This window comes from Hyalella azteca, unplaced genomic scaffold, assembly GCF_000764305.2.
Source record: "Hyalella azteca isolate HAZT.00-mixed unplaced genomic scaffold, Hazt_2.0.2 contig863, whole genome shotgun sequence".
Lineage (NCBI taxonomy): Eukaryota > Metazoa > Arthropoda > Malacostraca > Amphipoda > Hyalellidae > Hyalella > Hyalella azteca.
Genome location: NW_025931198.1, coordinates 171,275 through 197,088, shown reverse-complemented (window position 1 = coordinate 197,088; position 25,814 = coordinate 171,275). Strand labels below are relative to the sequence as shown.

Below are 25,814 nucleotides of genomic sequence, written 5' to 3'. Positions count from 1 at the left end.
TTTGAGAACCGCAACAAGTTTCAACGTCAGCACTCAGCATCATGCTAAATCACAGTCTGCACCCATCATCCATACATAATTTGGGAACCAAGTATCTATCACGTCTGTAACCGGCATTCATCCAGACATCCACACCGTAGTTTCCGTACGCTCGAAGCATCCACAACGCAGGGCCGCAGGCTGGTATTATTCTTACTCTTGTAGCATCCATCGTCAAAACCCGGCATCCACAACGTTAGCAGCCATAATACACATTATCACCAACCGGCATGAGCGGCATCCACGCTACACAGCCGCGTAGCCGCAACATAAGACCGGCACCAACTCGTATCACAACTCATCACTTCGCGGTCACCGAGTGAGCTGGAGCAGTGAATACGCCCAGCTCACCCTTTCGTCCCGGTAAAATCAAGTCATGCAGACTTGACCACAAACAGTTCTTAGTTTCTCGTGAAACTATTACGCAATGAAGGAGCAATCTCTTAATTTGATGCATGAGCCAACACAATAGTTACGCCTGCCCTATCAAATCGCGGTTGAAATGAAATCAACGTGACGTTCACCCATCTTTGATGTGGCTAAGTTCATCATTAACGGCACTAAGACCACTGAACAGAGCTCGTCATTTCAACAACAATCAAAAATTGCGTCAACTTCGGCAGCCAATTAGTAACACACGAATTATGACCAAAAATGAACGAACACCCAGAGTTAACTGGTCGACGGAAATGTCATTACGTCCATATTGGGCTCGTCGAGACCGGTAAAGACCACACACAATCTTCCAAGACTTAAGAATACTGCTAACAAGCAACACACATCCACCTCCATTGACCGCACAGGCCACACTGGCTGCTCCAGCGGCACCGACCCAGCAGAAGACCAGCTGTGCTCCGCAACCTCGCGTTCCCAAAATCACTGCCTTCTCCACCACGTTGGGAATCAACGCTTGGTCGGCTTGGAATTACATACTGCCACGGTACACTCCACTTGAGCTTTTCACTGATAAGGGAGAATCACAATTTTTTTTCTCCATAGCTTTCAACTAAGGAAGCATGCAACATAACCACAATCTCCTCGATTCCTCACTTACCGACATCAACGATAATTTGCGGACAATAGTAATGCTGTAATAATCTACATAACAAACATTCATTTTCAAAGAGAATGAAGAAACCCGAGGTGTATCTTTGAGCAGGAACAGACAAGCCGTGGTAATTCAACCATGGTCCAAGCTACCTCTGTAGGATAAGAACGAGCCGAACTTTGAATCCTATCGGTGGTACGCGGAATATATTCATTTCCCCTTTAAACCTTGGGACTAAACACAAATTTCGACCCGGAAAAATGGCATTTTATTACAGCCTGGATAACTTTCTCTCCCTATGCTTATTTTCAAGATTAAATTTTTATTTTGGCTTAATTAAACGTCGTAATCCTAATCCATGGTCAGAACGCTCGTTATTTTCCCAGTGATTGAAGACAACTGATGATACAGATGAATTAAATTCTTATTTTTTAACTAGGTAACAAATGAACTCGTGACCCTAAAAGACCAATTTGGATGATGAGAATGCAATTTTTATATTCACGCACCAACTTTGAAGTTTGCAACTTTATCATGTAGCTTTTATAATTACCGAATTTTCGTTAATGAAAATTTTTGTCATTACCTCTTAAAATAAAATTGGGACAAACGCGTAACTACCTGCAAATTTTTAAATGTGAAACGACATAAATAAGTTCGGCCGCACAGTTATAGATCTTAATAGCACGGGTGGGAAGCAAGCGCTCACCGTCTGGTAGCGCAATTTTCAAAGCCATGCCACATGAGCAGCGCGGCTGCACAGAATTTACGAGAGTTGTACGATCCTAAGCTGATATAAACTATGACTGGAACTAACGCGTCCTAACTGCAACTGGAAAGCCAGACTGGTCTGCTTGTTGATCAAAGCAGCGTGGCGATCAAAAATAAATCTATCTTGAAATTATATTATTGAATGAAGATAATCGTATTGAAAATTAAAAAAAAACTTTTTAATGGGGTTGGTAAGACGCATCTAACAGGGCAAGTTGATCATGCTGCATGAAAAGCTCCTTGGACGCTCTAAATGAAAGTTAATTTGATCCCGTGCATCAGAGAATAATCACATGCCTAATCGTAATCTTCAGTTTGTTCAGTGAAACAAGGGTCAATAGTACTCACCCTGAAGTGTGGTGCACTGAGCAGCTCCCTGAGCTCGTCCACCTCCAAGTAGGGTGTGTGGTCCAGCTCGGCGAGCATCTCAGCGACTTCTCGTGCCACTGGCACCACGTCCTGCTTGTTGGCCGTGACGCCGACGCTGTGGATGCGGTCGTATAGCTGTCACAAAACAAATGTTCATTTTAATAACGTTACTGATACGTCATTGACTGACGAACCTCGTCTCAAAAACGTTGGTGATGTTACTTTATCTGATAATAATTAGTTTTAATAGCCCTAGAAATAAATAGGTATTTGCTGCAGTTGCGCGCACCAACATAACTGTTCTCTACCGGTAGTAGACTGCAGCGCTTCCACATTAGTTTGCCGGAAAGATCACTTATCTTATGCCGTTATGGCAGTGTCAACATTGTATTGGTTGTCGATGGATGAAATGAGAGATTTTGCTATTAATTAATTAAGACGCTCGGTCAGACAATTGAAAGAAATTTTTCACAGACAATTGATAAACTGAATTTATTTCATAGGAATTTCATTGCTTCGGACAGATGAACATATTATTCATATTGCTTCCAAGAAGTTAATCAAACGACGTCTATCTACATCTGCTTTTTCGACTGCGAAAGAAACAAGAAACCACAACAAGCAGCAAAAGTCGGTTCACCTTGCTTTTAAAATACATCATTTTGACATTTTTTACACCGTAATTTCAATAAAATGAGGTAACAATTCTTCAATGGAATAATTAACTTGCTCCTAGCGATAACTTACATGCAGCTGCATTGCCTGCTTCTATCTCCTGATACGTAGCTTTCATTGCTGGTCATGCGTGAACTGACTGGCAGCGGTCACTGGTCAGAATAGAAGTGAAATTGTCAGGTGGTGCTGAGATTATGCAGCTGACCAAGCAAGCGCTTCATTATGAGGCTATGCGTGTTTGCCTGTTACACTGCATGACGATGCAGGTGCCACTCTAGTACACCAAAATGATTTGGGTTTCAAGTTGAAAAATCGTGATCACGCCCGACGAATGTGAATCGCATTCCACGGTTTAATTAAAAGTTAGCTATTCGGAGTAGTATGGTATCATTTAATTCGCTATCTTTTCCGCATTGCTTGCTTACCACTACAAATGACTACATTGAAGTTAGTTTAGAGTGTTACAGTTATCATGAACTTTACCTTACCACGAAATTGTTACTCGATTCGATAATGGAACGGAATTTCAAATTTCTTCCATAATTTTTTAATGCATTGCAAATGTGATAAATTAACTGAGTATTTTGTAAAACCAAATGCCCGTTTTTGATGGTAGAAAATTCTAACTAGTTCATTGCCTTTTGTAAGTACAAGAGGAACATTGCGCCAGGAATGCGGTCATCACAGGCCTTCTGAAAGAAGCTTCGCCAATAGTGAATAGAGCGTGCATTTCTCTGACAGCTACAATGCCAGTTGGTTTTATTTACCTTAAGGCAGCAATTTAGCATTAATACATGATTTCAGAAGATTATCATACATTGATAAGCTTGCAAATAAATTTGAAAGTCGACCCATAAGAAGGCTAAGCATTTAGTTATCGTCATATACGCTAAACAGTCTTCATTGAAAACTATGAGTAGCCAATTCAACTTTTTTTGCGTTATTTAAAAGGAGACTAATTCACATCAATTTTTCAGATCACTAGTTACTTAATTTTAACGAGGAACATTCATACGCTAACAATCAAACGATGTCCCGCTTGTAAACTGCACGTAAACAATATCAGAGCCTAAACGTTCGGCAACCGTCTTGTCCAATAGGAAATTGAACTGAAAGGTTGACTCGCGCTTTTACAAAAGTCGCGGCCGTTCTGCGCATTTTTGAAGTTACGCGGATAAATGTCGCGATTTGCTGGTGCTTCATCCATGAACGGCATGTGTCAGTTATAAATTCTTAGCCTAAAAATGGATCATGAAACTAAAAACATTTATTCGCTTTCTCGAGTCATACTTCATTCAATTCGGCCAGCAAGGAAATGAAAATGAGAGATCATATTCTAAACTCAAAATTCCCTCAGATTCGCCATTAATGTCCTTAAAAAAATTCGCAAGTTTTCGCTTGAATGTTTTAAAAAAATAGACCGGTCCGACACTTCAGCGAACTCGCGTGCGAACTCGCCTGCGAGCTCGAATGGAAAACCTAACTTAATTTTCAACTCTGGCACGCATAACTCCGTCAATAATGGACGGATTTTCTTCAAATTTGAAATATAAGTAGATAATTGTAAGTTACGTAACCCCCATGTTAGTAAGTCGCGAAAAAAATCGGTTTTCCGATGCCGACCGCCAAAAATGGATTTCAGATTCGTAATCTACACCCCAAAAAACATATAATTCAAAAAAAAAACACCCTTTTTTTTGGATGTAGTTAATCTGCAATAATACCATATCGACTTCTTACTAATACAGTCTAGTGTCTGTTTATGCTCTATATAAATGCTGTCAATTCTTAATTATGTAAACGTGAATAACGAAGGTTCGGAACCCATTTCATGACCGCCATTTATTTATAATCGAAATGAGATAGCATGCCAGGAAATACTTTCTATGAAATATTTCGTTTTCTATTCGGTGTGTCTCGATCGGAGGGTAGACCTATTTACTTTTGTCCAACAAAAAAGATTGCCATGAAGATCAGTCGTACTCATACCTGATGACAAAAAATTAAATTTTTATTAAATTAATAAAACTCATAAATTCTATAGGGCTCTGCCTTGGGCAATTAATGCCATCACTCCGAAAAATTTCATGTTGTTAATGTCAAAAATTACATATTACATGATTAGTCGTAGAAAAAATGCGAATTTGTTGCAAAATTAATTCAAGTATTTTAGTTGTTTGGGTTTTAGATAGATGAGAATAGTGATGCAAATACGCAGAAGCTCTTTGTGCATAAATACTCGCAACACAAAGACAAATTTCTTGAAAGAAGCATGCATTATACAGAGAAAGTGTGTACAATTCAAAGTCCCAAGATTGGTGCAGGAGGGATCGGTTACGATCCCAGCGTCCCAGCTTCCTGGGACAGTTCCTGGTCAAATCGGCGAAGAGGCTAGCAGTTAGGTAACACAAAATTGAAGCAGCTAGTTGTTTGTTCGAGACCCGCAACAAGCTGTGAATGTTCTGCGATGTTCTGAAGCAACAGGCCTAACGACCCGACGAACGCTGAAACTGATAATACGCGTATCATTCTTATTATTAATATAATAATAGTAAGAATCATTATAATATTTTATTATTACTATTTGTTTACTGTATTACTATTATTATATTAATATTTCAATCATTTTCATTACCTTTTAATAAAGAATAATATGGGTTATAATTATAAAATTGATCATGAAAAGTTAGGCATTGAAACGAACCTGATGGTTTTTGTGGCGCCTAGAACTTCGACGGAAGAGCCTTGCAAAGCTCCCAACGAATGAGACTCCTTTTCTTGCCAGCGTTTGGCGCTCTCGAGATACTCGAGACTTGAGCGTGGAGAACTGCGACTGAGTAAAAACTTTATGCTGGTGCTGAGGCAGCAGAGGCAACTGCTTTGTCTGCTGCTGTGACCTCAAAGGCGAATTCGGAGCCAGTAGAGGCTTAAAATGTGCGTCATCGTGTTTATCGGCAGATAATTTCTCAATCAACTTCAATGAGACGTAATCACTAAACGCCACGTAACGCATCCTCACCATCGTTGAGATTATATCAGCTGCAAATCAATGTTTTTTTGTATGGTTTATACAAGTAAGAAAAAGTTATAATCTGTGAAGTCCAATGAACAACTTCTTCTGGAAATTAAAAAATGTCCATTATAACTTGGTTTGAAATAGAGCATGACGATCCCAGAATTTTGTTCCTAGGCATCGTTTGAAATGTAATAGTATATTCCTGTATTTGATCCTAGATTCTGTTTGAAATCTAAATTGGGTCACCAAATAAATTAAATAAATTGCAAGTAACCTTCAAACTGACAATTTGTGAGTAAACGTATTATATGAAATGAATTTGAACCCCAACTACTGTCTGTAAACCTGGCGTTCCTCTAGTCTTTGGCTGCCCCATGATTCAGTTATAATTGTACGTATGATGATTTATAATAGAAGAAGCTCTGAATTTTTAACAACAATTTTTTAGTTTTATTATCAAACTGATTATTTTACAACTACCAGGTTAGCTTAGTGTTGCTTGGTATCGATAATACTGCCAAAATTACGATCACATTTTTTTTTTTTGGAATTCCATTGCGATATTGAGAATCCCGTCATCTCTATTCCCGTCCTTTCGAATACCATCTTCCTGAATCTTGCTAATTATTTTATTAGTAACATATGGTTAACGGGGAAAGTCTCCTTCTTACCCCATTTATCATGAAGCTCCCATCTAACTCTTGTTTTAATGATTAAAAGAATTTTGGAATGATATATTTTCAAATAAATTATACACTCATCAAAGTGGTAATTTGCTTATTTTTTTTTTTTTTTTGCATCAACCCTCCTCCCGCTCCTATTTTGAAGGTCTCAGAATTTCACAGTTGCTAATAAAATGTAATCATAATGTGAAGTCCCAAAACGATAAGTATCGTGGATAACTGACCGATCAGCCACTACATATTTCTGGTGCCAGGCTATGAACACACGTGCAAACACTAACACCAACTTTGACCAATATATAAGAGATTTATGAATTATTGTTTTTGGGATAATTATATATTTGACAAAGTTTGAAGTTCGTATATATGGTTTCAAAATACATTGTAAGTATTAATTGGTATGACGTTCTGAATGAAAATTATTAACAATCAAGTTAAAAGCTATTATACACATAGCAATGTTTTGGATTTTCTCCTTGTTGTAAATAAATTCTATTATTTACTTTTGTTTCAGTTTGTTAAGCTGTAAGATTGACAAAATTACCAGTCCATATGCCTGGCAATCGATTTTTTGTTTCATTTGAATTGATTTAGTGGAGACATTCACGTCAGATGATGATTCGTTAACTCGCTTAGGCTTAGTTTATTGTTCTTCGCACGCTTCTCAAACTCTCCTTATGGGTGCTCATTTGATAGTCGTTTAATTGCACTTTGGGGATTCACAAACTTAATTCAACACATTAACGATGCCAAAACTAATTGAACCCAACTTACACATGTATATATATACCTAAATTGGGCTATAACTGCTTTCTTTGTCTCCTACATATTTTTTATGAAATCGATTAATTTTTAATTGTTTTCTGGAATTTACGAGTACTTTATGAATTCCCTATCAGATTTGATTATTATTATCATTTGTAAATATAACTTAACAACCTCATATACGAACTTGAAAGCTCTAAAAATTGCCAAATTTGAGAATAACAATAAAAAATTGCTACAATAATAACGCATATCTGCACAACTCATGCATTGGCATACAAACGCGTCTGCCCAACTATCTCCAATTTTTATAATATTTATGATTCGAAAGTTCTACAATAAAATATAAATTCTAGTTTTATGATACAAATAAAAGCGCCCTGATGAAGCCGACATTTCCGCATTGATACTGGCTTTAATGATGCACAGCGATCCTAATTTCACAGGAACTATTTATTCTATTTTGAATCTACGGCGTTTTAATACTTTAATAACGCACCGGACATTCTAAGTGTTATGTCGACATACTTAATACCTAATGATATCGTAAATGATATTTCAATTGTTATGCAGACGTACCGAGAACCAATAGCTAGTGAGCATGCATCGCAAATCCAACATAGCCCGCACGACACTCGCTCGGGGGAGCGACGGTCAAGTGTTGAATCGCCATTACCAAGAGAGACTTTCAACGGAGAGATCTCGGTAAAAAATAACCCTTAGTGATGATAAGCTAGCAAGCAGTGAACAACTGAACCAACTCTGGAAACATCGCTGTGCGTACATGATTATAAAATATTTGGTATTGAATCTATAAAAATTATTTTCAGTTATCAAATCATCTCTTATCAAAAATGAAAATTTTTATGAAAAGTTTTTTGTTTAGAAATGAAGCTCAGTAACGAATCTCGAATTAACGAATGGAATCACAATCTACGAGAGACGCTTAATATCGGTGTATATATAAACCTAGCTGTAACTGCAAAACTTGATAATGTTTACACGGGGAATTTTGTCAGGTTCTTTTAGCTTTCCAGGAATTATTGGTTCGTCGGAAGTAGAAACAAGCATTTAATTAGCGGGCCCAATCTGTGAATTTTTTTCTTCGAGCTCCGGCGCCTGAGAATGAGCACCGCGATTGCCGTATTGGGGTTACAGCCATAGCTTTTCAGCGAAATTACTTTAATCAAAAGATTTATGGCAATGCTGCGCCAAGGATTTTCTTTTCAAGTAAATATTTTCTTCTCTATAATATCTTCGAAACATTGGTGAAATAAAGCCTTGATCGTTAGGTTCCTGAAGAACACGAACGTTCGAGAAGTTATTCTTCGATTTATAACAGCATATAATGCCGATAAATTGGTCAACATTTATAGGCAGCGAAGAAAAAGACCATATATCTGTCAAACCCAGTCACCCTCAAACCGATAAACGCTCTTGCACCCGTCAATTTTGGAGCATCTTCGAAATTATTTTAGAGCCAAAAACTGAAGGAAGATTTGTAGGAAATTTAGAGGTAGTCGCTGGGCGTGAAACGTCGCGCTCGAGAGCGGGCCTGGCTTAGCTCTTATCGCGTCATGACGCTTATTTATGCGCCGCTATACTGCGTCATTGGCCGGTCCCTGAACGCTCGTCTCGGACTTCATCTCCGCTGCTGTAACGAAAGGCCGCAGTACTCGCGCAGTCATATCAGATATGAATTTACCAGTCACTAAATTACATGAAAATGTGTATGAAATTGTTCTTAGAATTGAATATAGTTTAGTCAGAGTTAACAGAAATAATTTTGAATCTGCTTGGTATTTGGTTCATTATATCTCAAAATATGAGCTAATTATGATTTAAAAATTTAGCAAGCAATAAAAGTATTATCATTAAATATCCTGCGCTAAATTTATTTCGATGGTTACTATTCTTCAATTTATGCTTTCAAAATGACAGGAACCAGCGAATAGATGTGTTCAGGGTGAATCGTAAAAGCATAACCAGAAAAAAAACGAATCATGATATCGCAAGCCCTAAGTAAAAATTTGCTCTAATTTGATGTGCTATAAACTTCACTAAAAATTTCACGATCAGTAATTGGCTGAAGTCAGCACATGAAGCGACAATATCACTTCTGGGCTGTTTTACAGGCCAGTTGTATAACCCAAAGGCAAGAAGTTCGAACCAAACTGTTTTTATGTTCAGCATCCGAGTCTTACGGCACTGGATTGCCAAGCAACCTCTCTACTTCCTTGTTGGGAATGAACTGGAGCGTTTGCTCTGAGTTTCAGTAGCAGGCGCAGTAGGTCTCTTTCACGAGCGTCTTTCAAACCCGGTCATCGCAAACCTTCTCCTCTGCTCGGGCGTCTGTAACCACCGCGATCTGAAGGCCATCGTGGAATTTCAACCTACATCGGAAACAGAACCGTCCATTTAGATATAAATGTCCCTATAACTCTTGGGTTTGAATTTTCTTTGCTGCAAGTGAAGTTGTTTTCTCTCTTAAAGGCCATTGAATTTGTGCATTCCGCCAATCCTAAACGAGATCGACGGACTTGCGTGGCAAATTGGCGAGCAGTTTTAAGACAGGCGGGACTTAACTGAACGACCAATTGTGCCCGATTCTATCCGAGAAAACATAGGAATAAAATTGAAAGGAGCGCGCCGTTGCAAATGGCACCGTAGAGACATCGAAAACACCAACTAACATGCATTGAGCTGAATGTATTCATCGACTGGTAAGTTCAACGTATTCGTATTTGGATCGGAAAAATGCGCGCTGATTTACGTATGTAATCACATTCGTATCTTTGAAATATCAAAAATGTATATATGGCTCTTTATGTACGTAATTAACCACTCACATCAAAAATTTGGTTGACGATGACAAATAATCTCTTAAATAATAAGCCATTCACTGTAGGATACCATGTATTAACTAAACAACTTATTTTGTTTGTTATAATCCAAATTAAACGTAATAGCGATTAGAAAAGTTATTTTTAAATGACGTGCAATGAAACACTGGTACATTTAATATTAAATTGGAATATTCAAGACTGATTCTTCGTTAGCAAAATCTCCAGTACAAGAAAAGGGTGATCTGAACTCAATCAACTGTCAAAATCTATCACTAAAATCTCAAATTATTACCATAAACGTTGCTTCGTTGCAGTTCCATTGCGTAGTACGACTGTCGTAAACGACTGTACTTCACGCGCACTTATGCGGCCGTATTTCCAGCGGAGACGCGCGGCTACAGCTGCGTACTGCACCGCAGCTGTAGCCGTGCGTCCCCTAATTGACTATTGTTGCGACCGATGTTCATCAACAAATACATTTGACCATTATTAGTGGTTTTTGGCTTGTCGATTGATTCCCGTGGTCACTAAATAAGGAACTTTTCTCTTCCTGATCGAAATAAAATGGAACCTAGATCATATTCCTAAATTCCAAATGTGAACTGGAATAACAATTATGTTTCGCATGTTATAGTCACTAAAGCATTCGGCTTAACAAACAACTTAACTTCATGCTCATTACCGGTTCGTCGGAGTATAAAGTAATAGAGGCTGTTTAATTAAATGTTTCTACGTACTTGAGCTCGGACATTCCTCCAAGCCGCGAAGCCGAGCAAGGCACAGTAGAGAGCAGCAGACTCACTGCACACTTGCGTGTACTGGCTTTTTAAGAGGTCGCCATAACACACAGACTGGGCTGCCTTCAACTTCCTGTTGGTTTGTTTGCCTCGCGAGTTCTCGTGTCTTTGGTGTTCCGTGGCTGGCTTGCCACGCAAAAGGATGTCGTTTTCTTTGATGGAAATCCCGCGGGTGCTGATGATTCGCGTCGGGTAAATATTGATATGAAACTCGGTTTGGTGAAGTTTCATCCCGCGGGAGCCGTTTGTGGTCGAATTTTATTTCACTTTTTGTTCTGTTTGACGTTTTTCTAGGATAGTTGGCAGTATCTTCACATGATCCCAAACGAACTGTCATCTCACGAACCGTCGTATCTTCATGGAAATGCTCGTATACAGGACCATAAATAAATTACGTTATTCAACTGAATAGTTTCATGTATGCCTTTAGCAACACGAGACAACAAATAGCAATGTTGTCTGTGTCAGAACAAAAACTATTTTTTTTGTGCAATTTTCCAAGTTAAATTCATATATCAAATCGAATTAAGACAGTTTGTTATTTTTACGGAATATGCATGTACTACACATAGGAAGAGAAATTAAAAATTGGAAGAGAAATGTGATAACTCTAATGTTGTTGGATTTCTCAACAAAAATTAGCCCAATTCGTGACTCAATTTCAAAAATGAATGCAAAATTTATTCGATGCTGAAAAATATTAGACAATTTGCTTAATGTGTTTAATTAGAGTAAATAATTTCTCCGCATGGTAGTTCTGATTCAGAAATATCAGGAAAGATCAGAGCTGTCTAATCCAGTTCTGGCAATAATTTTTCAATAGGCGACTGGCACATAACAAGGATCATTTTTCTTGTGCTCGCTCCTTTTCTCAAGCGCCATTAAAACTCCGTACCTCACCGTCAGCACTACAATAAAGGGGAGACTAATTTACGGGTTCAGAAGTGTACTGTCGAGTCTCTGCACCTGAGAACACTGATTTTCAACAATTTTGCTTCATAACAAAAATAGTTGATACTCTAATCGTAAATTACATAACTATGTAAAAGAAGGCAATGAATTTAATAATTCAATCCACGTAACACCACATCACAACGAAAGATAGAACGTAGATGAGCTATCCGATTATTTAAAAATATTTTTAAATACATGGCTCTCTTTCTATTTCAGTGATTGGCTCTAGTTTTTGTTTATGCATCTTTGTAGGCAAGTGTCAATTATATCATGACTCATATATATGTGAGCGTGCCTATTTAATGTACTTCAAACATTGCTCCATGTTTACGTTGCAGAATATTTTTGAGGCTCATTACGCATGAAATTATAATCAATAGGCTACGGTACACACAAGCCAATTAACGAAAGTACCCCAAATATGATGAGAACTCGTTCTGTGAACCGTAACTCTGCATCAGCTATATCAGCGACGCGGGCATGGGTCTTTAATTCGCGTTCAAATAAAGCTCCCGGTAATATTAGTTCTACCCATGCTTTGTTTTTTATAAATTTTTCATGATCGACGATGTTTTATTCATTAGAGCCGCCGTTATTGCGGGCTTTAAAATTACCCCACTCGTGTAACTCGGGAGAATTCTGAAACTCTCGGTTTTATGTCAGGCCAAGCGAAGCAAAATAACAACAATTACAGTCTTTGGATACATGAAAGATGAACAATTGCAAATTCGGTCCTTTTTAAAGCATTAACCTTTAAATTAAATATCTTTGTATCAAGTCACGGGTTCTCAAAAGTCCACCTAAATGAATTGGAATACATTTCAGTTACTCATTTCATCTATTGTCATGTTGGTTCAAGTGGGAAATGTTTTAATAGCAATTTATATCTTGGAATTAAAAAGATTTATTTAAATTCATTTATCTTAACCCAGTAATTTACAGGTTAGAACAATTATTCGGAACGGCTTTTGAAATCATGCCACTAACTACTCGTAAAACAGTCGTAATCTTGGATGCACGATCGACGCATTCATTTGAAAATGTCAATAAACTTGTCAATATCATATTTCTGCATCAGTTGATATAAATTATAAACATTCATGACTGAGAATGAAGATAACTCTTCGAACCACGCAATTGTAACTAAATTCCCGAATACTGACAGATTAAGCGATTGAAAATTTGAAGCCAGCCGACGACTCAATCACGAGATTGGTGAAACCGATTGGGAAAGACTCGAACCCGATCTTCTTACTTCTCTTCCTCGATCTCAATTTCAGTGTAGAATTAATGTATGCACACGGTCCCGTTTTCTTTGTGAAAGCACGATAAATCCAATCCTTATTTCTTAGAGAAATAATGAGAACCTAAAAAGTTCGAGAAAATTTAGTGTAATACTTTTGTAACCCATACCTCAAATTCTACAGTGAATCATTGATGGAGATTATTTTCTATAACTTCCGGGTCAGTCGACAAAATCTAAAAACATTTCAGGTTCGTTCGCTTTGGAATGACACCTTTTATGGACACATCTTCATGTGAAGCATTAGTGGAGTGGAGTGCTCCATATATTCCGAAGCAACTTCAGAATGGCTTTGGGACAGGAGTCTCCCGGCACATTTGGTAGAAAAATATCGTGTCGAGATTAGCCTTTCTGCCCTGCAAGTCGGAACTAATGCACAAATTTCAATTTCAAATCATGGTAGATTTCTTCCGAAAAAGCCCACGTAATAGTAAACAAATGTGACATTATATTCAGTTTTAACCAATTTTCTTTTCTTGATCATTACTGAAGACAATCAGATTCAGATTGGCATTTACCATTTACCATAATAGAAAGCCATTTGATTTTTAATTCACTCCAATGAATACGAGTTCAGATTTTATTTGACGCACAAGGTCCGGTCTCTGACAGAACGAATCCTTCGAGTTTGGAATTATAGTTCCTTGGAGTTTATTTTCGGCACTTGGACCGAGATCACTTCGTCGTCAGAGAGACTTTGTGAAATTTTATTTTTCGTGGAATGATTCTCTCAGAGGTTTGGAAACTCTATTATTAAATTGAAAGAAACTCATTCAATGCTCAGATGCAAAAATATACGTGCAATGCTCAGATGTGTAATTAATCACTTTCGAGAGCTTCCAAACATGAAGAAATATTGCGGTAAAAGCGAGAAAATGAGAATGTTCTATCCGCTTGACGTAATATTAAAAACAAAATTACAGCAAACATCAAACAGAAATACATGATTGAAGATCTTCAACAGCCAAACCATGTATAGTCTAACTAAATTTTTTTGCGTTCATTTTCCAAAAATTTAATTTTCAGTTTGGTTCAGCCATTATTTAACATGAATAACGGAGTAACGTTTTAACGATATGTTTTCACTTGTTCCACCTTTAACGACAGTGCACAAAAAACATTTTCTGATGCTCGCCAATACACGAGTGGGATTCCATTCAAGTTGATAATGACGTGTGTTCTAGTTCCTCCCGGCTTACAAACGACATTCCGCTATGAAGCAATAAAATTAAGCTAATAAACTGAAAGAACACACACAGAATAATTGAATCACAGTTTATATGCGCTTAATCAGTGCTCAAATTAACGTGTTCGTCGCCCAAATCTCCGTAGTGGCCGCGTCCGCAGAGGAACTTGGTTCGAACGATCACTGGCCGCGGCCAGCGCGCGACAGAGCGAGTCTCTTTGAAGTGACCTTTGAAGGCCTTAGAAGCCAGCAAGACTCTCCCTTCTCATCGAGATTTCTACCGTCAATCCTGTACCTAGCTGATCAAAAAGCTTAGATCCATTGTCAGCGTAATGAAGTCTTAGATACTGTCTCAGGTGTTGGTCTCTTGTAGTTGAGAATATGCAATGCAGTCCCCATTGTTGAAAATAAAAATAAAGCTATAAAGGTATCGTACCTGCCATTAAAAATAAAATAATTGTAATTCCTTAGGCGATGCGATTCGCAAATTCTGAGCGGTTGATGGTATTCCCGGAATTAAAACAGTAATTTTATTTTCAATGCTGTACTAGCCTAGATTAAAGATCTCCCTTCCAATAATAACGAAATATCGAAGTATTTTGTTCATTACGGCAATTCTCGTTTATTATTGGAAAGCAATTTCTTGATTGGTTTGTCATTTAACTTATCGTCACTTGGTTTACTTTGTTAATTAGCAGCACTCAGCGGCGATTAACTTATTTTGAGCAACACACGTTATCGTTGTCCAAGCATTGGTCAGCTTGTCAGCAAGCGTGCAAAACGCAATTTTCAACGTGAACCTTAAGAATCCACTAAATTATCAAACGCTGATGAAAAAAAGCTGATGCTGATAATAATAAATCATATTACTAAATCAATAATTTGAGTAAAAATATGTCATTGCATGTTACGAACTTTGTAAAATCCAAACAACTCGTACAAAAATCGAGGACGAACATAACTGTGGAAAATCACTGATATAGCAGAATAATTGCTTTATAAACGAGGATGAAGCTAATTATAAATTATATTCAACACTTTCCCGCATCTAAAATATTTAGATGAATTTAGACAACATTATGGAAAATTTTCCGATCATTTCTTTGATCAGCATATATGACAGGACATTAATCAATCTTATATACTGTACAAATGGTAGCAAACCAAAAAATTCTTGCCATAAACATTGCCTTGTGCCAGATATCCTGTTTCAGTGCAAGTGTGGCTGTAAAAAAGATCTCGTATCTGGAGACAGTCGTCCGATTGCAGTGATTTATTTTCCGCCCGAATACTTATGCAAATCCGCCAATCTTGGGTGACAACATCGAGCCGAGCTTTGAACCCACGTGATGGAACAAACGAAATAAGAAGTAATGAGAAAAGGTCAAGTCAAGACACAGCATGCAGCACAGAGAATTGTGTTCTATCCTTAATCTCGCATATTTATATCAATCGTAAGATTCCTTTTTCGATGCATGTAGATTACCAAGGGTTCAGAAGGTTTCGCCGTTTCTTTTTCATTCCTTTTTCTTATTTTCAGCGAAGGCGCTGGCTTCGATTAGAATTTAAAACTTTGCAAAAGTTATGGTAGATGACGCAGCCGGAATTGTAGTTTTACCACGAACGGGAACTTTACGACCACGTAACTCACACACACACTTTGACCTATCACCGGGGTGTTAAATTATTTACAATTAAAGAATTATAAGTTGACAGCAAAAATATGGCTCCAGGATAGGCTTCCAGAAGATCACGACAAAGATCAATTTAAAATGTAAATTGCTAATATATAAAATGCTATTTAAAAAGCATTTTCATGATTTGTGCCCGGACAATTGTCGAGTCGAATCCCACTTACACTTATCGGTCGCATGACTGTGATTACGTATAGCGCCGTAAAAACAAGAGAAGAACGTCATTCACATGCAAGCAAGACTGATAACTTTTTTATTTTGATTTAATTCTACACTACTAAAGTACTCACATCAAGCAGTGAGTGTAGTTGATCATCCTCCAGCAGCGCGAGCAGCTGACTCCGGTCACGTATTGGGCAGTCCTGGAGGCACTGGATGTCATCCAGCGAGTCCAGGATGACAGCCACGGCGTCTACACCGGCGAGTAAAGTCACGTTCGATAACTTCTAAATAAAAGTTGAGAGACTGCTGCCTCATACTCATTGTTTCCGTTTAAGAAATTGCTTCTATTTCAGTGCAAATTTAAAATAGTATCAAAATGCTTAACTCTTCATTTTATAACTAACAAATTTGGTTATCTTGGAGCAAATTAGACGCGCCGCTCACACAGTCTTACAGAAACATTCATCTTCCTGGTATATTACTATCTTTGGAATTTACATAAATTAATTAAAAATTGAACCCGGCTTTTTATTCTGCAATTCAAATTGAGATACATATTTATTTTGAATGAGAAAAAAGTCAAAGACCCATTGATGGTTTTCCTGTCCTAAATGTTCTGTCTTGATGAATAATTCACGAGCGGCAAAAACAAATGACTTAAGAATGCTGTATAGGTACCAGCGTAACTTACATCTGGCCGACAAAATATCATAGCAAATTAATTGCAGAAAAAAGTCCAAACTTTCACCTTTTCTATAATATCTGAGTTTGACCTAGCACAAACATACACATCAAATCTTGAATTCAAAACTTTTCTATTTCAGGACATTGACTCACTCTGCTCTTCCCCGGTGCTATTGAGGTCGTCCCCGTGGTGAGGGGGCGAAGCCTCCTGGTATGACTCGAAACCGAGGTCGCCGGCAGAGGGGCTGTAGTACATGCCCCAGCGGTAGCTGCTCACTGCCGCCAGCACCGCCCCCTTCAGCTTACGACGGGCGTTCATCTTACGCATCTCTTCCACCGTCAGGTGAAGATGTGTACGTGGTGCGTACTTGTCACGCTCCTGCGTGATGCGAATAAATTATTTGAAGTGAAACAACAAACAATTCTGGTCAAAGTCATGCCGTACATGAAGTGTAAGCAATCGAACGACCAAGAGTTCTTGAATGAGAAAAAAATAAATGTGATCATTCTCTGTCAGACCTGGATTTAGATAATGAGAAATCTGTTTTCTCTTATCTGTAACAGATCTGTAATCGCGCGATCTGTTTTCTTCCTAAAGTACGATTAAAACAAGTGTTAAGTGTGTTGACACGACTCCAACAGGGAGAAAGTTCAATAATTCTGAGAGGTGGTAACAAGGAAATCACAATTACTCGCTAGTAGTCTTTGAAACGACATCCCATGCCTTTTCAATAAGTTCAACCTTTGATATTAAATATTCACAGCAAAATTTACACCACATTTTTGTAGGAATAACAGTTCACAACAGACACAGCTGTAAGATTCGCCAAAACAAGTTTCAGAAAAACGATTGTACATCGGCTAAGCCGAGAAAAGTGGTCAGCCGAAAAATATGTTTTGGAAGAAAAAGTTTTGGAGGCAGCGCGCCTCCTTTCTTCAGAGCACTGATCCGGGACCAGCCCCGAGGGCAGACCCGACTTTTTTTGTGGACTACAGAGACAACACTCGGGCCAAGCGACTGGGAATCAGGCACTCATTATTGCAGTGGGGAATGGGGAAACACGAGATGTATTCCTGAACAGAGAACCGAGGAATCATTTTATATGAAAAATTCATTCTGAATATTAATAATCTATGATGATCCCTGGGTCAACTCATAAATTTCTGAGATCTACAGCTAACAGTTTCATTAAAAGTTTCTTAAGGTCAGTGATCAAAATCTCAATATCAAAGGCCCGCATTAACACTACAAGTAAATGAAGACTCCCAGACGCGTGAGCTGAAATGGCATGACTGAAAATAACAACTAAGATGTAACATATAAGTACATTTTTTGATCAAACTGACCCTGATCCAGCGATGGTTGAGGGCCTCCCTGATGGTTATGCGGTCGACAGGATCGTAGCAAAGCATCCTCCGTACGAGCTCCTTGGCTGTCTCACTAACGCACTCCCACAGCCTGTTGTTCAGCTGCTGCAGGGCCGACCAAACTATTTAGCTTCTTAATATCCATTTCAAATTATAAAGAGATTAATTATGGTTTGCTGTTATAAATTTAAGCATAATTAGTAAATATTTTAACAGTCAGACATTTTTAGCGGAAAGTCTACGAAGAGCGGCAACTGACAATGGTTGACACTCGCAGACGACGGTTACTTGTTCAATATGATCATTTTCTGATGCATTGATAGAATTGAAGGGGATTTAAATTCCATTACGCATCTCAATGACGAGAATTTGATTTGGCACCGGCAGCTCTCACTTAACTAGTTGATGAACTAAACTCAGCTTAATTATCGACAAAGTATAAAACAATAATAGTGTTGTTTTAAATAACATCTTGAACTGAGGGCGTACAAAGTATATATTTCCATTATGCAGCGTATATAACAATTGTGAAAATTCTACTAACGTTGAGATTGGCCTGGCAGATGGCATCGTAGAGCCTGTCCTTGGTGCCCATGAAGGGAAGCGTGCCTGAGAGCAGCGTATGCAGCAGCACCCCCGCACTCCATACGTCCACAGGCTTGCCGTAGGGTTGTCGCTCCACCACTTCGGGTGCCATGAAGTGCGGCGTGCCGATGCGTCCTGTCCGCCCGAATAAAAGTGCGGATAACGACAGTTGCTATAGAAATGCGGAGGACATCGGCACTTACTATAGAAGTGTGCATAACAGCGATATTTGCTACAGAGATGCGAATGACAACGACAGTTGCTATAGAAGTGCGGATGACTTCGGCACTTACTATAGAAGTGTGCATAACAACTATAATTGCTATATAAATACGGATAACAACGGCACTTGCTATAGAAGGGCGAATAACAACGACCCTAGTTATACGATAACAACAAAAGTTGTTATCGTATATAACAACGCAAGTTGTTATCAGATGCAATCCCTCAATGAAAATCCCCAATACAAAATTTCACGTCAGTATTTTTTGAGCCTAGCCTGATGGAAGGCGCTACCTATTATTTAGAATACATTTCACGTGTCATGAGATTCCGGTTAGAATGTCGTCGCCACTAAATATTATATACAAAGTTAAAATTATAAAGTTTAGGGTTTATTTACATGAAAAAATAGTAAATTTTTTAGAACGATATGTATATTAGTTGTAAAGTTATGGAAAATTATCTGCAGTTAATCCGAATTTCTAGAGAAACCTGATAATTTCATTATGGAAGACTGCTTTAGCATTGATATAGTTTATGAAAGCGATGACTTTACTATTTTTTTGCACGCATTCGACTATTGGAAAAAAATGTGCTCTTCTCAATAGTTTAGCTTATCGAACAAGTCTCTATTTATGAAAACAATTCAAACCTGTCCTGCCTCTTCTACATATATGACCTGCATTTAGGTGCCGGTACGTAAAAAAATATTACGACAGTTATTTTGTTCACAAAACAACCCACTCTATGGAGGTATGCAATGATTCACTCAATTTGCATCTAAATGGTCTTCATTTCCAAGTCAATTACAACAATGAAGAGAAACATGAATACTAACGATGAACTTGCCAGCTCACAAGGCTGCAGGATTACCGTGAAATATTCAAGATACTCACAACAATTATTTCTATCCATTACTGAAATTAAATAATACAATAATATATAAATTTCTTGATGTTTGTGAGGATGTAAATAAAAAGTAAAACGACTATTCATGGGCGTTAAAAATCAAAACGCATATATTTACGATCATACGATCGAAATATTAACTCTATAGATCAATTGTTATCTACCTTCTCCCGTTTGTACTGTACTTAGGTTTCGATTAAATTTTTTATTTCTCTCTACTGATGATACTCGTAATCCTTAAAATTTTGAATTTATCATGTAACTTACATGGTCAGTAAACTAAGATCAGTTAATAATTGATATTGTTAATTTGAAATTTAAGCCAACTGAAGATATAAGTTAAAAACTCATATTTCGGTTCTATGCCGTAGAAGCAAATCAATTAAAATAAATATAAATTGTTTATATACATAGGATAGTCTAGCAACCTGGAGATCAAGTGTCCAACGTGGACTAACTCTGTTACGTGGGCTCGCAAACACGAAGAGACCACAGAAAAATCCTGATATTTTCAACGCGTACGAAGTGGAATAAATTGAATTTGAATGTCCAGTGGCCACAGGATGTTAAAAGAGGTGCATTTTAACTCTTAAAAACTACTCTTTCAACGCCTCGAAAATTCCGCGCTGGAAAATCAATATGGGCGAAACTATTGTTAATTAAAAAAAAACAATATGATTAGTAGAAGCAGACAACTATTGAACACAAATTACGTATCATGTAAGGTGTATTTTTCCTTTATAAATCAAGTTTCTTCTGTTGAATTTCAAACTCCACATGCAGTGATGTTTCACTTTTTTGCGAGCCGCTTAGCTCCGTCGCCAGTTATTCAGGTCTAAGCTTAAGCGGGACCTGCTTGCAGAACAACTTAACATAACGAATAGCGCGAGCAAACAGGAAACTTGCTAGTCGAGAGCTCCAAAAATTTTAGTTTTCAAAAATCTGAAGTATGAGGGAGTTAAAAGAAACAAAATTGAGAGTTCCATCAAATCAATATTGAGTTCGCATTGAATTCTTTTGCCTCAAGTTTACCGACAGTCTTTTGGCTGCGTAGTGCAGAAGTCGTAGAATTTTTTCATCTTGAAAAGTCTAATGTAATCCGTAAGTAATCCGTCTTTATCTCTGAAAGAGTCTAATGTAATCTGTAAGTAGAAACAGAAAATTAAAGTAACGTGTAGAAGTTTAGATTCATTCGTTATATGCTTAAGAATAAAGCTTTAATTATTCAAAGCGTCGAGACACTCACCGGCAGAGTTGAAGTTGTACTGGTCCACAACTGTTAGTAAAGAAAAAAAAATGGCGTCACAGAACAATCGAAGCATATATTTTTTTCACATCTACTGATGAAAACTAGTACGAGCTCGATTTATTTCATTCCTAGCACAATAAAATGGCATCGAGACGCCATTAATCAATAAATAACTGCACATTTATGCAGTTGATGATCTCCACTTGATTGTTCATTTGTATTATGATAAAAAAAATACGATTTTATGTTAACTTCCATTCCAATTTAAGGCATCCTGTTTGAAATGTTCCTGATAGAAATTTCTACGATAGAAAGCTGTTCGGTTCATAATTATCTTCATACTACTTTCGCCTTCTCCTTATTTAGAAAACGTCAAGGTAAACGAAGGTACAATGCTCGTGAAATTTCAATTTAAGGAGCTGATGCAATGATTTAGATACCAAAACTGCTCACCGGTATAAGTGCGTCATTCGATGGAAATATTTGTGTGTTTCTTATTTAATGAATACCGTGCAAAGTAATTGACGGTTTTCATAAATAAACTCTTCAAATCTTGTTGTCTACTAAATATAGCGCTCAGAATAAGGTGAGTCGTCAATGCAGGGCGAAGAAAAAAGTGAGTAGCTTATAAAAAGAATTATTTTTCCACCAGCGCACGCATGGCGAAAATGTTGCAGCTTTTAATTTCGAACTTTTTCGCTCACGACGGCTTAATTGAAAAACAATTTCTTCTCAAACATTTCAGTTTTATCCCGGAGTAAACTCAAGGATTGAACCACGGAAATAAGCAGTTTTACAGATGAACCTTTTCGAAAAAAGTTAAAAGAGTAGCTGCTTCATTAAAATATAACTCTGTCTTCATCTCATTTTAACTGCAGAACATAACTGTCTTCTGATAAGGGAAATGAGAAATTAGGGTTTCGCTAAAGCGCTGTCAGACCTAATGAATCCTTTTCTATTGAAGCAGTCTAATGAGATTATGAATTTTGTCCAAGTCTTTTGAAGGGATCCCCGTACGGAGAATGGCAGAGAAATCCCTAAAAATATATTGTTGCTCCTGCATTAGAGGCAGGAGATGAGAAATGAGATCTCAAAGCGTCTATTAAACTAAAATGTTGCTAAAAACATATGAGAGCACTTTTAGTGGATATTAGAGGTTTAAGGAACCAAATTTTTTTAGCGTGGAATCCTCATTCGATTAGGTAAGAAAAAATTTATTCTGAGCAATTAACAAGCTTTCTTCAAGCGGAGATTAAAAGTAAGAAATAAAGCAGGAATGACTTTTCGCTGTTGAACTCAATCAAACTGAGACTATTATGGATTTAACTTGGAGGTAATGTTTATAGTCATGTAAGCATAGTGCTACTCGAAAATCAAACAAAATTTGAAGAATAATTTATTTAATTTCCGATCTGACGTGAATTAATCTTAATGAAATAAGATAAGAAAATAAATTGCCCACAGAACATTATGTGTTAAGAAGGAACCACGATGCTATTGATCGCGGCTGCAGAATTGCCTCAATTCCTATTTATTAGCTTAGTATCATTTGTTGGATTCGCATCTTTCCTTGCTTTTTGGGATTTCATATATAAAGGATGATTTGGCTCCGTTGTGAAAAGACAAATTCATGAGCTACACAAAACTTTAACTCGACTTTCTACGAGACCATTGATCGTTTGTTACCTTATGCAAATTCATTACACAAATTTAATGAGAAATTTACGCTGCCAATCATTTTTCCGAGATTAAGATGGCGTCTCTCGTTCTCACCTCCGTCGACAAGCTCGCCCTCCTGAAGTTGTATGGCCACACCAAAGCCCCCCAGTTTGACGGGGGCGTTGTTCTCGGTGCTAGCGAGCAACACGCAGTGAGGCTTGATGTCTCGGTGTAGGATGTTGTTGTCGTGGCAGTACAGCAGCGCCTCCAGCACCTGGCGCATGTAGTGGCTGCGACACACATCAAAACCCTCACTTAAAAGTCGCTATTTGAGTATTTCTACTGAGTTAACGAAAGGTTAGAAACATAAATTAATGGATGAAAAGTATCGCAATGGCACATCTGATTTATTACGGCACTGAAAACATCAACAATAAGATTTCAATTAGTGTTTAAACGAAGTAATTTAACGTCGAGCATGAAATTCAGCATTTTAAACCTCATATGCGGCGAAAGCTGCACGGCGATAGGTACCGGATTACAGTTCTTACTGTTTACAGCGCAAGCGCGTCCTGATGCGATGAATGGAGTTGCTAGGATAATTGTGATTTATTTCTATTTGAAGCTCTAATTGACTTCTTATCAAAAACCGAAATAGAATGGGGATGCGCCCGAATACTAGTACATTTTTTGTCTTTATTTATCTCTTTCCTCTTTTTTTCTATTCTACATGCAACGGTTTTATTATCATGAATAATTTGTACTATTTTCCTACAAATTTAAGATCGTTACATTGTATGATTTTGAAATTTGTCAAAATAAAATTGAGTACCAAAATTTTTCAGACTGAGCGTTGCAGCGAAGTGAACCTAAAAGAGTTACAGCTGAGTGATCCACGACTGTCTTCAAAAAAAAAATACAATTCTTTTAATTTGGAGTTTCATACACAAGCAAGTGAACATTCAACGCAGTTCCGCTGTTGAGTTGACTGGTAAACTGGTGACCATTTCATTACGTGAATTTTAGTTGCATCGTATTTAATTATTTAATTCTATTTAATTGAATTGTGCTAGGTCTGACTGCACTTCAACATAACGATGCAGCACAGCGCATATTATCGCATTATTGAGCGTGCGAGCGATCTCTACGCGACACTAGGCCCCTAATTAGTTTTAATGAGAAATTACATAAACGCATATCAAGCAACCACCGCACCGCAAATTTTTATCGCCGGTAGAACACGTGCCCAGCGATCAATCGACGTCCGTTGTTTTGACATCGTAAATCAGAAGCTAATTGATCTTGGACAGCAAAAAGCGTAGCTGAAAAATCAAGCTCACGTCACTCAAACTGATCTTGAAATTTTGCATTATGGCGTTAAAATTAATCGTGCTTTGCATGCCTGACTTTGACTGAAGGTAAATTATGACGTAGAAAGAAAAATGAACTAGATTAAATTTGATTTTTTATTTTGTACAAACGAGGAAAACCATAATGAAATAAGTTTTTTCAAATATTGGGAACATAAAGAGTGTGGTTCTATCGTCAAAATTACTTACAATACTCATCTGTTTGAGAGAAAACAACGACCATAGATGAACATATGGGATTTGCGTTTTTGCCTATTCGTGCAGCAAGGACAAAACCAAAATCTCAAACGCCGCTGCGTTCCAAAACCTCAGTTGTTTGAGATTATTCCTACAAGGTTCAACAGCACCAAGAGGCCTGGTGTAGCTAAGCTGCATTACACTAAACAACGCAAAAAAGTCGTGCTGCAACCATTAGCGCCACCTCCACAGCCTTTCAAATTGTCGTGGCCGCTCCTGGCAGAGTTCTTTTCAGACGGAATTTCCTTAGACAACAAAATGGGGTATTTTTTATAATGAAGTTTAGTAGAAAGAAAGCCTTAAAGAGCTCATTAGTTTCTTTTAGCTCATTTTTGTTTTACGAGAGTAGCGTGTGATGGCTTTAAGTTAGTTATCCTCTTTTCAAGAAGACCATCGCAATCACTAAATGCACTTAATGTGCTAATAAATGAGCCATACAATTACTTAAGGAAGATCTGTGTGTCTGTGAGTAGAAGTGTATCGGAGGCTCGTCAGTTCAGTGCAGCATCTCTCCATCAATTAAAAGGAACGAAAACAATTTCTTAATCGATGCTGCAAACCAAATAAAAATAGATAAATATGACGAGAAATCGCATGACTTATAAGCTGAGCACACACCTACTACTAACAAATATTTCAGACTATAGCTTATGATACCAGATAATCCAGAGCAAATCTCAGGTTATAAGAAATTTTCTATAACGTTTAATCTTGAAATAATTTGCTCACCTCGCCACTGCCTCGCTGTAAACGAAGCCAGACATCGCTCTCTTGACGATCTCAAAGCACAGATCTGCACCGTCCATGCTGCGAACAATATAGAACCAAAAAATGTCTAAAGTCAGAAGCTAATTTAATATTTGATTATTATAGCCTGTTCGATGAAGGAGTTATTAGTTACACTTGTTGAGTGCTGATAACGATGAGTGTTTTATTCAATAGTGGATGTAGTATTTTGAACCAATAGCAGGAGTAGCCAGTATACATCGAAAATTAAACTGCCATTCCACGGTTTCCGGTTGAAACTGGCAAGGTGCAACTTGAAATAATTTTTAAATTTTTGGGATGAAAATTTCTGTGTAAATAATTTAAAATTGAATAAGTTACTTAAGTTCTCATTTTGTACTGTCTTCTGAAATTCATCCGAATATTTGTATCCTTCAGACACAAAGAAGTAATATTAACGGACAATATAAGAGATTTTTTCAACGCGAACGAAACCA

The 25,814-nt window shown here is 37.6% G+C and overlaps 1 protein-coding gene across 1 annotated transcript in view; it reads right to left on the bottom strand.

Moving 5' to 3' along the window:
- Nucleotides 1-25,814, bottom strand: part of LOC108666822 (peripheral plasma membrane protein CASK) — a 201,031-nt gene that overhangs the window by 145,099 nt on the left and 30,118 nt on the right. Inside the window, exons 4-11 of the mRNA XM_047880920.1 lie at nt 25,321-25,398; nt 23,099-23,274; nt 21,323-21,352; nt 18,905-19,080; nt 18,340-18,465; nt 17,146-17,371; nt 16,437-16,558; nt 2,207-2,362 (exon numbers count right to left, since the gene is read on the bottom strand). Of these exons, the coding sequence (XP_047736876.1) occupies nt 2,207-2,362; nt 16,437-16,558; nt 17,146-17,371; nt 18,340-18,465; nt 18,905-19,080; nt 21,323-21,352; nt 23,099-23,274; nt 25,321-25,398 (1,090 nt within the window). The remainder of the gene's footprint in view (nt 1-2,206; nt 2,363-16,436; nt 16,559-17,145; nt 17,372-18,339; nt 18,466-18,904; nt 19,081-21,322; nt 21,353-23,098; nt 23,275-25,320; nt 25,399-25,814) is intronic.